Raw genomic sequence first — 13,230 nt, forward strand, 5'->3', positions numbered from 1 at the left:
TATATTGGCAACACATCGGCAATATCCAATATATTCGCAATATAATATTGCTTCACTCTGGCCAATATTTTGGTAACATTTATTATTTTTTTCATTCGCTTTTTTTACAAATTAAATACACACAAAGATAATAGCATTGTAATTTTATTTCAAAGTATAATCATTAAAACAATGTAAAATTATAAAAATAAGAACGCTATAAATTAAGAATGCATTTTAAAGGTAAATAAAGTATAAATAAAAACATGAGCCAAGCTTCATTTTTTGGGATGACGTATTGAACCAATCAGGTAGTTGGCGACAGTAGTAAACTGCGCTGGAGTAAGTCCTTCTGGACATTTTTTGTTGACATAGTCTGTAATAAAAGTATTTTATATTTACACGATTTGTCCGCAATCGTATGAATTTTATAAATATTAAAAATTGTTTTTATGATCTTACACTCAATACAGGCAGTGATGTCCTCTGTGATCGCTTTTTTTTGGAAGTCCTTCCCCTGGCACACATATTTTTTAAATTTTTTTCGCCAACCAGCAATCTAAGCAATCGGCGCACCATTTCTTTCGGCTTATTTCTCCATCTCAATAAACACGTTAAATCGGTTTTATTTATCCATACTTCGGGAAAATCTTCAGATATCAAAACTTTTCCAGGTTTATATAATCTGCTATTAGCAAGCGGATCATCTTCCTTATCCCCGTCATCCTCAGACTGATAATATATAAATTTTAGCGTCATGCGTTATATAACGTATAAAATATTCAAATTAAAAACACAACTTCGTCCGATGTAGAAATTCGCCTCGTTTTCCGTGCATTTCGACCTCAAACATGTTTCAAGGAGCTCCTCTCAGCTGGCAAATCATCCTACCTTTCGCTGTCGTCATTTTGAACTCGTTTTGAGCGTCTGCTATCAGCAAGCGGATCCTTTTCCTTCTCTCGCTCATCGTCAAACTGACAATTTATAATTTCTAGCGTCCTGCTGATCTTTAAAATATTCAAATAAAAAAAACAACCTCGTCCGACGTAGAAATTCGCCTCGATTTCCGTGCATTTCGACCTCGAGCAAGATTCAAGCGGCTCCTCTCAACAATGGAATCATCACTTTCACTGTCGTCGTTTTGATCTCGTTTTGAGTGTCTGCTATCAACAAGCGGATCCTTTTCCTTCTCCTTGTCGCGCTCATCGTCAGACTGATAATTTATTAACTTTTATCGTCATGCTGATATGTAAAATAATCAAATAAAAAACAAGTAACCATGTCCGATGCGAACGTTTGTTTCTGATTTCCAGCATGTTTTAATAAGCGGCTCTGAGCATCTTCTATTCTGCCGTCATCATTAGATTGATACAACGTTTCTCTCTGAATCTGTACATTTCGATCTCGATCATGCCTTGAGTGAAGAAGTGGAATACGCTTATCAACTGTGCTATCGTTATTTCGAACCTGATGATAACAATTAAAATTATAAAACCGAAGTACAAAAAGAAATGTTAAATTCTCAACTCAAAAATGGGTTGAGTATCTAACGAGCAGGCTGCTTGGAAAAAGCAGCTTCTCTCCCAAAACGCGACAAAATGTAACGGTTTATTTTTCTACGCACTTGTTGATAAATATATTTTATTTTGCCAATTTGTCCACTGCAAATAATTTTAGTATTTGCCCTCGATAGAACGATAAATCAATTGTTCTACAATTGATTCTAAAAACGTAAGAAAATAAAGTACGCGTTATATTTTTTAATATTTACTTTGCTGTTGCCATTCCCATAATCATCATCCTCATTACTGTCAGAGTCATCGAGAATTCTGTCAAAATTACCGTCGCCTTCACCATCCAATTTTGCCTGCTTTCTTTTTGACGACTCGCCGTTGCGTTCGCCATCCAATTCTGCATGCTTTCTTTTTTATGATTCGCCGTCGCGTTTGTCATCCAATTCTGCTTGTTCATGAAACTTTTTAAAGTAAATTGAAAATAAACGCAAGCACATGTAGACAGCAGCGCTCGATCTGTGTATAAGCTGTGTTATTTACAACAGCGCAGAGAAGCTCACGCGGCGGTGAAGAAAAGCTCGCGCGGCGCGGCGACAATTGTTATTAAAAAAATCACGACCAAAATCCCTCTCTGATGCCTTAACTTTGCGTTCCGTTTTCTTTTTAACCTATTACATATTATAATACTGCTGCCGTTGATGATGTAATGCATTGTAACATCGTGTATTTATCGGGTCAACGCTTGCGAACAAAAAGCGTTTATTTCTCACACTCATGGGTGAGTCGCGGAATGATTCGATCTCTAATCGGTGATCTGATTTATGACAATGCAGCGTGCGATCGAGATGTTTTTTTCGCAAATTGTTAATTTTATTACATTTCAAAATAATAATACTTTTAAGGAGAGCTAAAGAAACGATCTCTGTCATGAAACAATCATTGAATAACGAAAAAATCGTAAAACCGAAATAATTATTCATAACAAATACACAATATCTGTACTGTTTTGTTAGTAATATTTGAGGCTATGTTTTTCTCTTTAAAGCCAGTTGCGATCGTTTGCGTCAACCCTTCTTGGTTTTTTTCAAAGAATGCACTATTAGTTTTCTTAGCAATTGACTGCTCACTAGTAGTTCTCACGTTCTGTTTATAATAGGTAATATTACGGGTTACATTTAAATTAATTGAATAAAAAGGATGTAATAAGTATTTCGATTGTTAATTGATACTCGAGTCGATGTTCCGCCCCACTCATATATGCTATCGCGTCTCTTTTTCACTACAAATCGTTTTGGGCGCTGATTTTTGCCGTCGCAGGCTGATTTCACAACTGCACTTGGTACATTTTCATCAAAATCCACGTCCTAGGATATATAATATATTTACAATAAATAATAAAGAATGATAAGTCTTTTCCATTTTTACCGAGGGAATCTCTTCTTTTTCGCTATCAGAATCTTGAAAAACACTTTTAGAGTCTAATAATGATACATTAGTAGCTTGTTTTTTTCCTTCCAATTTATTTTTCTCAAGAATCAATTTCTGCTTCAAGTATTTTTGTTTACATAAAGCTATCTTTTTTTGGGAGTTGCCTTTTCTTAGAATTAGTTCTCCATCAGTGCTCACAGCTAGAGATCTTAGATAGTGTTTATCAACTACATTGAGAATATTATTGTTTTTAGAATTTACATTGCATAATTTAGAAAAAAAATTGAAATTGATAAAAGCTTGAAATAAAGTTGTTGAAAAATACGTATTTATTTTAGTTTATTTTACCATTTTTGCGAATAATTTTTACTTGATACAATTTTCCATCGCTGTATCTGGCCATAGTTTCTTCCCCTTCTTCTTTATCAGGTACTAATTGATTGATATCGATCGTGCTCGTGGTATTATAACCGGTCCATAGTATTAGCGCGAACATTTTTCCGCAAGAAAATAACTACAGTTCAGAGCTTTTTTCCCTTTTTATCTCTAGCGTTATTTAACCGACTAACCTCAGTTGACTTTAAAAAAAAACAATAACAATAACAAAACGGTGCAGCCGTGACAAAAAATGAATTCCAGTACATTAACCTCTTGATTAACCTGAAATGACGTAGTTCCATATACTTAATTTTGTTAATAAAAATATTAATAAAAATGCCAAAAATCAAGAATCATTTCGCAGAGTATTTCCACACTGGTCCAATATCGCTTAGAAAAGTTTATGAAAAGTGATTTAAATGAAACTGCAGATTGCATGACTACATCCATTAATGTAAGTATGATGTCTAAATACATTAGCTTTACGAAAGAATAAATATGAAGATGATAAATTAAAAATTCATTTAGTTGGACAATCGCTATGATGTTCGAGTCGAAAATGATGATTTCAATGAGCTACTATATTTGATTGCTGCGACATGGATGTCGATGCAACTACCGATCCAATGAGTTGGCCAAAATTTGATTACGGTACAACAACTTTTAAATTCACAAATATTGTTACAACCTTCTTTTATCGAAACGAAATATATTTCAAAGTGTGATATGAAGGCAACAGGTACGTACGGTATACATTTTGAATGTAATAAAATTGGCAGCATTAGCATTACTTTCGAAGAGCGCGCACTGCGCACGCACATCGCGGCATTCGCGGTCAGCTGCGAGCTTTTTTTTGTCGTCGCCGTCGCCGCCACGCTGAGTGCGCTATAGCTGCTACTGTTGCTGCTGGCGCATACACATTGCACACGCACACGGCACACTTACGTGCATATAACTTTTGTCACATCGAGTATAGTCAAGAGAATTTAAATGCGAGCTTCGTTGTTGTAAGCGATGGCACCTGTTTCAATATGCCCAATTACAAGTTCATGGCACGCGCTAATCATTCGCTTTCATCATTCACGAAAAAAAATTGAATCCCATGTGATTCATTCACTTACTCTGGTACATTTTTCAAATGTCAGGAGTTTTATTTTTATTTATTTAAAAAAAGCCCAAAGTAGGATAACTAAAGAAATGTCCATGGATAGGAAATAAAGTTGAGTTATCAAAGATATCCATTTTCGAACGTGATACCGACTAAGCAAACGAGCTTTCGATATTACTCTCTATTACTTTCAATATTGAAAGTACATTTATTTGAAAACTTATTCCTCATATTTTTGGCACTTATATTTACTTATACATTTTTTTCGTATAGATAATTATGGAAGTGATGTAGAAGATGACGATTTTAGCGAAAGTAGCAGCGATTCAAGTAATGAAGATGTCAGGCAAGACAGTTACCATCAGCGATCCAACAATGAAGAAAAACTATGCTCTGGATCTACGATGACTGTACGAGCGTTTGTTATTATTTTTGCTACTATTATTCTGTGACATCATATTACTAAAACGTGCGCTGCAGATCTGTTAAAATTGTTCGGGCTGTGTTTTACTAAGCCGCATAAATGCCCAACTACCTATCATCAGTTCAAAAAATACTTTGACGATGGGTTGACAGAATTCAAAAAGCATTACTATTGCGAGAAATTTCAGGCGCCACTAAATAATATCGTCAATAATGTCGACACTGATGAATCGATCGAAATCGATGAGGTTACCGACAACGACGTATACTGTCATTGCGACGTTATTGTAGACGAACATTACTACCTTGAAATTCCGATGATTCCGCAACTTGAAAGTTTGTACGATCGCAAAGATTTTTATAACATTCTTAATAACACAGGTGTTCGTTTTGCCCCATATGGTGAATATCATGATATATATGATGGTGAAATATATAAACAAATCGCGCAGGAAGGCCAAATTCTTTCAGAAAAAAATAACATTTTTTTTCTTTGGTACACTGATGGTGTAAAAATCTTTAATTCCTCAAAGTATAGCATTTGGGGCTTTTTTTTAATAATTTTAGAGTTGCCTTATGCATTAAGATATAAAGTAGAAAATGTTCTGTTAGTTGCGTTATGGTTCGGTGAAAAGAAACCGAACCCAAATTTATTTTTAAGACCACACACAGAATCTCTCAGGAAAATTTATAAAGGCATTAAAATTCATATAGGCGATTTGCGTAAAGCTACAGTAATTAGAAGTATAATTGCTTGCGGAACAGCTGACTTACCTGCGAAAGCTTTATTTCTTGCGATGAACCAATACAATGGTAGATTCGGATGTCAAATTTGTTTGGAACCTGGTCTCACTGTAGCAAAAACTTGCTTATACCCTTACAGAAAAGAAGTGCAGCTTCGAACTGACACGGAGACACTGAATAATGTGAGATTAGCCGTAGAAGCGAATGCGATAGTATGTGGAGTAAAAGGGCCTTCAATTATGTCACAATATGTACCCAGATACATAACTTCCACAGCTATCGACATAATGCATTGTGCGTTCGAAGGAATTGTAAAACGAGTCGGTCAACTATGGTTCGATGCAAAATTTATTGGTGAAAAATTTTCATTTTATAATTTAGTAGAAGTTGTCGATTATAGATTGTGCACAATAAAGCCACCTTGCTTTGTAGCAAGGCGACCAAGGCCGATAAAAACCCACTATTGTCATTGGAAAGCTTCTAAACTAAAAAATTGGGCTTTATATTTTTCATTACCAGTCTTGAACGGGATCTTGCCTGAAGACTATTTCAATCATTATATGTATTTAGTATTGGGACTTCAATTATTATTGCAAGAGAAAATCACAGATCGAATGATAGAATTAGCAGATAAATCTTTCGAAAAATTTATTAAAAAATTTGAAGATTTGTATGAATTAAAATTTATGAGTTGTAATTTACACCTATTGAGACACTTAGCTTTAATGATACGTCGTTTTGGCCCTCTCTTTACTACCTCATGCTTTCCTCTAGAGGATTTAAACGGAAAATTAAAAACAATGGTACGTGGAAGTAAATCTCCACATTTGCAAATCATTTCAAATTTAAGTATGCATATGTCAGTATATACTTTCAAAAATAAATGGTTAGAAGGAAATGAAGAAGCTTCAAAACTTTGCAACAACATTTTATCACCTACGAGAAAATTAAAATTGACAAAAGTTGATGATAGTATTTCTATAGTTGGCTATATATTAAAAAATCAGCCTGAATACATGCATGAAATTTTAGTAAATAATAATTGGACCGATAAAAATGTTTTGGTCTTTTCAAAGTTATATAAGAGCAATATTTTGTATACGAGGTGTGTTCAAAAAGTACCCGGAATTATCGTTTTTCCAAAAAAATATTTATTTATTCGTTTACATCAATGTGGTTCCCTTCAAAGTAATCCCCCCCCCAGATATAATATACTTATGCCAGCGTTTTTTCCAATCTTCGAAGCACTCTTGATATTCACTTTTTGGTATGTCTTTGAGTACTCTCAGCGATTCGGCCTTTATTTCTTCAATCGAGGAAAAACGCCGTCCTTTCATGGGTCTTTTCAACTTTGGGAACAGGAAAAAGTTACACGGAGTCATATCTGGTGAATATGGAGGTTGGGGCACGACTACGGTATTGTTTTTGGCCAAAAAATTACGAACAAGTAACGACGAGTGAAGGTGCGTTATCGTGATGCAAAAGCCATGAATTGTTTTTCCATAAATCAGGGTGTTTTTTTCGGATTGCTTCACGCAAACATTGCATACTTCAAGGTAATACTCCTTATTAATCGTACGACCTTGTGATAAGAACTGTAGATGCACCACGCCCCTGCAGTCAAAGAAAACTGTAAGCAAAACCTTCACATTTGATCGAACTTGACGTGCTTTTTTCGCTCTTGGTGACGTTGAATGCTTCCAGGTGGACGATTGTGCTTTGGTTTCGACATCATAACCGTACACCCATGTTTCATCACCAGTTATGACCCTTTCAAGCAAACTTGGATCGTCGTTGACGTCGGTTAACAGCTCCTGGGCGATGTTCATGCGATTGTTTTTTTGGTCAAAGTTGAGCAGTTTTGGAATGAATTTTGCTGCCACCCGTTTCATGCCCAAAACATTTGAAAAAATGCTATGACATGAGCCAATTGATATACCAACTTCATCAGCAACTTCTCTAATTGTGATTCGGCGATCATTCAGAATCATTTTTTCCACTTTTTTCACATTTTCATCGATTGTTGACGTGCTGGGTCGACCGGAGCGTTCGTCATCTTCAACGGCTTCGTGGCCATCTTGGAAACGCTTATACCACTCGTAAACACTTGTTTTTTCCATAGCAGACTCACCAGAGGCTTTTTATAATATATTACACACTTTGTTACACTTTATTTCATTTTTTACGCAAAATTTAATACAAATTCTTTGATCCATTTCTTTTAAAAAACGAAAATCGCCGAGCTCATAAAAACACGTCAAACCTTAGCGACTACCGCAGACAAAGTAAACAGTGAATATAGCTGAAATTTTATCATACTTCAGGGGCATGTATACCAACACAATAAAAAAAAATTTTGACAATCGAACTCTCTAGACCCGCGAAATTTAAAAATTCCGGGTATTTTTTGAACACACCTCGTACATCTAAAAAAGTCGATATTGACAAGAAAACCGAATCGTTTTATGTCAAGTATGTTTTCAATGATTCAGTTGAATTTGGTATAATTCAAAATTTTATACGTATTACGAATTGTAAATGTAATAAATTATGCATGTGTCCAGGAAAACATTATGCGATCGTTCAGGAAATCGTAGTTCAAAATCCATTTTCGATAGACTTGCCGGGTGGTACTTTATATTTAGTAAATAAATGTATTGCGATAAATGAAAATTTTAAAGTTGTGAAAATAGAAAGTTTGATAAATATTTGCTATCACATTAAAATTGAAAATGTAGATACTGATTATATTATAGAACCAGTTAATAGTGTTGAAAATGAATGATTGTAAAAATTGTTGACTCATACGTACTTTGTAATGCATATACTGTAAGCTTATTTGATTTTTTTATTTATACTTTACTTACCTTTGCTTTGAAATAAAATTACAATGCTCTATTATCTTTGTGTGTATTTAATTTGTAAAAAAAACGAATGAAAAAAGTAATAAATGTTACCAAAATATTGGCAAGAGTGAAGCAATATTATATTGCGAATATATTGAATATTGCCGATGTGTTGCCAATATATTGGCAAGCTATCGTAGAGGATTTATTTGAAAAAATTACCAAAATATTGCCGATATATTGGAGAAATTTATAACAACATAACTGTTGCCAATATGTTGCCAATAGTTGCTAAATTCTGGCTCATCTAGTAACTATTGGTAATATTTTGCTAATAGACCACAAGGTAAATATTGGCAATAATCATGCAATATATATGGAGAATATATTGGCAATATATCTTTAATACTTTTTGCCAATATTTCCGCAATATATTGCCAATAGTTTCGATTTTTACGCGGGCAGATTTGCATTTCTTGATTTAAGAAATTTTCATATACCCAATCCAACACAACCTAACTTTACTTGTTAAAATTCTAAATTTTATCATATCTCTAATATTCCATTTATGCTATAGAACTACTAGAATTTTAGGATGTATCCATTTTTAATACAAGTATCCCAACCTAACTTATTTTTTTGAAATTTCGATAATTTGTAGAACAACTAGTATTTTTCGTTGCTACGGTTTCTTCATGAAGGAAATTTTCATATATCCCCATCACTCACGTATCCCGATAGCACAAATAACCCCCCAGATTGGTGATAGGCTCGAATGTATTAACGGTATTTCGACTGTCGTCCTTATTATCGTCTACTACTGTCCGGTAGCCAAACTTCTGATTTGAACGCGCAAAAATCAGTGGAAACGCCAACCGCATGACGACAACGTGGCGCTACGGTGAACACCGGCGCACAGCTGGGTTCACCGCTCCAGACTGAGCTCCTTCGACGCAGCATCCGGTGTTTCGCACGAACTGTGGAAATATCACCTAATTGTCGAACAGGTATGTACGAAATAAATCACCAATTGTCGGACTTGTGTGGAGCTACTACAGACTGACTCGACTCAGAAGTGTTCGCCCCCTTTTATAAAGTTTATCATGTCCTCTTTTTGGGGTTGATATCGCAATATAGTGCGATATTCTGATTTTGCTGAATACGGATTTTGCGTTTAGTGACTTATTTCTGAGTGTCATTTACTTTATGCTTCATCAGTTTCTTTTCTGTAGACATGCGAATTTTTTAGTGGCTTTGAATTTCGGAAATTTTTATTTAAGGAAAATAAAGATACGTCGTAAGGCGTAACATATATTTCCAAGTAATTTTTCTACGTCAGAAACTTTTCAGTTGTACGCAACTAGGAAAAACAATTTATATTATTTCGTATTTCATATGCATGTACCTGATGACAGTATTGGCGAACAGGCCCTGCAAGAATAAAAGTTGCCAAAAATTGATCGAAATAATTGAAAATTTGAAGTTATAAATAATGCCTGGCTATTTGATTTGCTAGAGATTGTGTGGTTAGTAAATATTTAATAATTGTACTTATTTCAGTAATATAATTCATCTGAAACAAAATATCATCCGTGTCATTTTGAGATATATTTCACGAATTTCAAAAATTTTTTGACTTACATAGAATCACAAGATAACTTAAGATTAATATTAACGACAGGGAAAACGAACAAACGGGGAACTTATAGTAACGGCAGTAGAAATAATCACAGCAAAGCGCAAGGACATACAAATAGTTGTAATTATAGGCTAGAGCGCAGGGAGTTGCGAAAAATGTTGGAAAGGGGGTAAGCCTTATCGAAGAAACGGTAGACGAGGTAGCGGCCAGGCGTTAGAAAATAGTTACAATTAATAAAATAGTTTCTATTTAGCACAACATGAAATGTCAGAGATATAAAAGGAACTGTATATTCAAGAGTGTTAATCATCGTGGTACATACCATTGATACAAGCACTGTTAATATAGAAAGTAAGTAAACATCCAATCAGAGTCAAATCCGAAACAAGTACTAAGTTGTAGACAAGAAAATCACATTTCTAGATACGAGAAAAAAATCACTAAGGATTACAAAAAAACTCAGGAATTTTTAAAAAAGAATAATAATTTATTCTTCACACAATCTAATAATCTGTTTTTCATTGATAGGAAAGTTTCAAAAATTATATATTCCTGATGATTATATTTTAATTTTGCTCGATGTGAGTTCTCTTTTTATGAACATTCCTTGCGATTTAGTGATCACGAGTTTAGACAAACGTCGTATTCGAGTTTAATTTTTATCGGAAATAAATACTGAAGCAATAATTATGTTCCAAATACCACGGAAATGAAATCTTCAAGTCTATGCGTGAATCTGTTTTTATGTTCAGTGTCTTTGTGGCCATAAAATTTGATGACCTCACTCTGATTGATAAGAAGTTTGTTATTGCATCCTTTGGTCATAAATCGATAGACACCCTCTTTCTTCTTATACGAATATGTGATGCCATTGTGTTTCAAGTAAGATCTGTTATTAGACAGTATGACTCTGTTATGAGCCGTTGTAACAGCTACCTTACCTTTACCTATTTCAAGCGCTTCATCCACGATTACGTCTTTGCTTAAATCGACGTAACAATCCAGCATACCATCCATTCTTATTGCATATTTAATTTTCTTTGGCGGCGACTCTTGATCCTGGGACTGTGTGGCTTCATCATGAATATCCTTTTACGGGATTCTTGGGATTCAGAAGATACTAAAAAAATAATAATAAAAGTGAGCCGTCGTGTCGTGGGACGCCTGGTAGATGCGTAAGCATATACTCGTATAAAAAGTAAAATGTTGAAAAAGTCCAAATTAAATTTTTTTGAACGTTAACGTAACAATTAATTACTAAAATTCAATAATAACAATTAAAAACGTAACAAGCAACTAAATTCGACAAGTAAAATATCAAACTTAATAATGTATAACAAACTACAAAATTCAACGGAATTTTATCAACTAGAACTATTTATTCGCCAAATAAGTAGTTCACGAGATTTCACATACCATACGCCGAAAATGTAATCAAAATCAAAGCCAGGGAAAATATGCCCAAAATCATCATTTCATAATTCTTGCTTCAAGCTCATATTTTAAGGGTAGGTAACAAAAAATACATATTAGATTTTTAACTACCCGTACTCACAGATACGAAGGGAACATTGTTTAAAAGTCCCAAAAGTCACTTTTTTATAATTTTTGTTGTTGAAGATTTACAAGAAAAAAGTTAAATTCATTTTTGTTCTTCATTAAAATATTTATCAAATGAGCCTTTGCACGAACAAAAAGTCAATTCAGTTATTAGTTATGTAATTAGAAAGATTGGTTATTGCAATTTGAATAAACATTAATAAAATGAGTTACAATAAGACTAGATTACTTGCAACTATTTGTTGCCATTAATAAAAGATCTCTGCCAAAGCCGGAGTCCGCATATTTTGCGAGTTATAGCCGGCCAAAGAATTAATTAACAAATGGCGTGCAGAATCCGGAGGATTATCCGGTATCGTGATTATTTTGCTTCCTCATAGAGGAAGCTTTGGTTTAGTGAAAAAAAAAGTTTTCTTAAAAACATTATAGAAGTATGTTTTGAGGTCTCCAGAACCACCTTCCTAGCGGCATTTAATCAAAAGTTATGACGAAAACCGTTATTTAAGGATAAATTTTTATATCTTCGAAATTTGAACTGTAGCCGTCTAATATGATTAGTATAACGTCAGGAAAATTTCAAGTCATTACGTTGTTTAGGTATGCAAAAAATTAAAGTTTTGTCGTAAAATAGGTCATTTTTATTCGAAATCTTGAGTAATTTTGATCATATTGATCTGGAACTTGGTACAGATGTTGCTTTTTACTCACTGTGATGCAGATTTTATTTACAGATCATTCCGTCTATTAGTATACGAAATATTACAAATAATGTGAATATACTTATTTTAGGATACCTGGACAAAAACATGTATATCTATTGACTGGATTGAAATTTTTCGTCTAGGTCTCATTTTAAAGCTTAGAGTAGCAGCTTTAAAAAAAGCTATTATACGATCAATTTGCTAATATATCCAAAGATATAGCAATTCAAAAAATATTATTCTTGAAGATGAAAAACAAACGAGTTCATCGTTGAAGTAAAATCTTAGATTTTTTCGATATTTAAAATATAGATTATAATTATTTGAAGCATAAAGGTTCTCATATAAAAGCTTATGATAAAAACTTTGAAATAAATAATGACGCGATCAATTTGAAAATACATTGTTTAATTTATGTCTTTTTTTAGTAAAAATTGCTGATCTACAAACAGTTGATCACAATTTCAATGAATTTTCGCTTTTATAATTTTAGATGATTTTACTAATTTTTCATAAATTTCGTTGCTCTAAAATAAATATATGTTTAAAACAATAAATAGATTGAAACAAATCTTAATTAGAATCAACAAATATAAAGACGAAGCTAACTGACAATGGATTGGCAGCGTTTTTTTATTGGTAGAGACAGTGCCAAGGAATCGCAAGCCATTATTTTTTTTAAAATCGCAATTTTACGACCTAGAGAATTTTTTGCAGAAATTTCGTTAGTATTAAATTAACTAGTTACTCGATCCTTTTTTACAATATTATTACGTAACTCGAAAGAACTTTAAAAAACTTGCAAAAAGAATCGTCGTGATTCGTTAATAAACAACTGAGATACAGGCTGTCAAAGTTAACGGTTTGTTGCTTAACAATTTAAGTTACTGGCAAAAAAAATGGTCGTAAT

The 13,230-nt window shown here is 33.5% G+C and overlaps 1 protein-coding gene across 1 annotated transcript; it reads right to left on the minus strand.

The window, feature by feature from the left end:
• Nucleotides 1-257: 257 nt before the first annotated feature.
• LOC131663388 (uncharacterized) lies at nt 258-3,417 on the minus strand. The gene is made up of 8 exons (XM_058933779.1): nt 3,270-3,417; nt 2,919-3,148; nt 1,751-1,897; nt 1,258-1,446; nt 1,016-1,192; nt 556-711; nt 442-496; nt 258-355 (listed from the first exon to the last, which is right to left on the minus strand). The coding sequence occupies exons 1-8, from the start codon at nt 3,415-3,417 to the stop codon at nt 258-260; spliced, it is 1,200 nt and encodes a 399-aa protein (XP_058789762.1).
• Nucleotides 3,418-13,230: the final 9,813 nt, after the last annotated feature.

Source organism: Phymastichus coffea, unplaced genomic scaffold (assembly GCF_024137745.1).
Source record: "Phymastichus coffea isolate CEN01 unplaced genomic scaffold, Cenicafe_Pcof_1.1 PCOF00034, whole genome shotgun sequence".
Classification (NCBI taxonomy): Eukaryota; Metazoa; Arthropoda; class Insecta; order Hymenoptera; family Eulophidae; genus Phymastichus; species Phymastichus coffea.

What these genes read in the sequence shown, in the direction of transcription:
- LOC131663388 (XM_058933779.1), bottom strand. Translation starts at nt 3,417, where the DNA reads ATGTTCGCGCTAATACTATGGACCGGTTATAATACCACGAGCACGATC. An exon ending in ATGGGAATGGCAACAGCAAA is followed by an intron (nt 1,447 to 1,750) that starts GTAAATATTAAA and finishes TGTTATCATCAG; the next exon opens with GTTCGAAATAACGATAGCAC. An exon ending in GAAATAAGCCGAAAGAAATG is followed by an intron (nt 497 to 555) that starts GTGCGCCGATTG and finishes TATGTGTGCCAG; the next exon opens with GGGAAGGACTTCCAAAAAAA.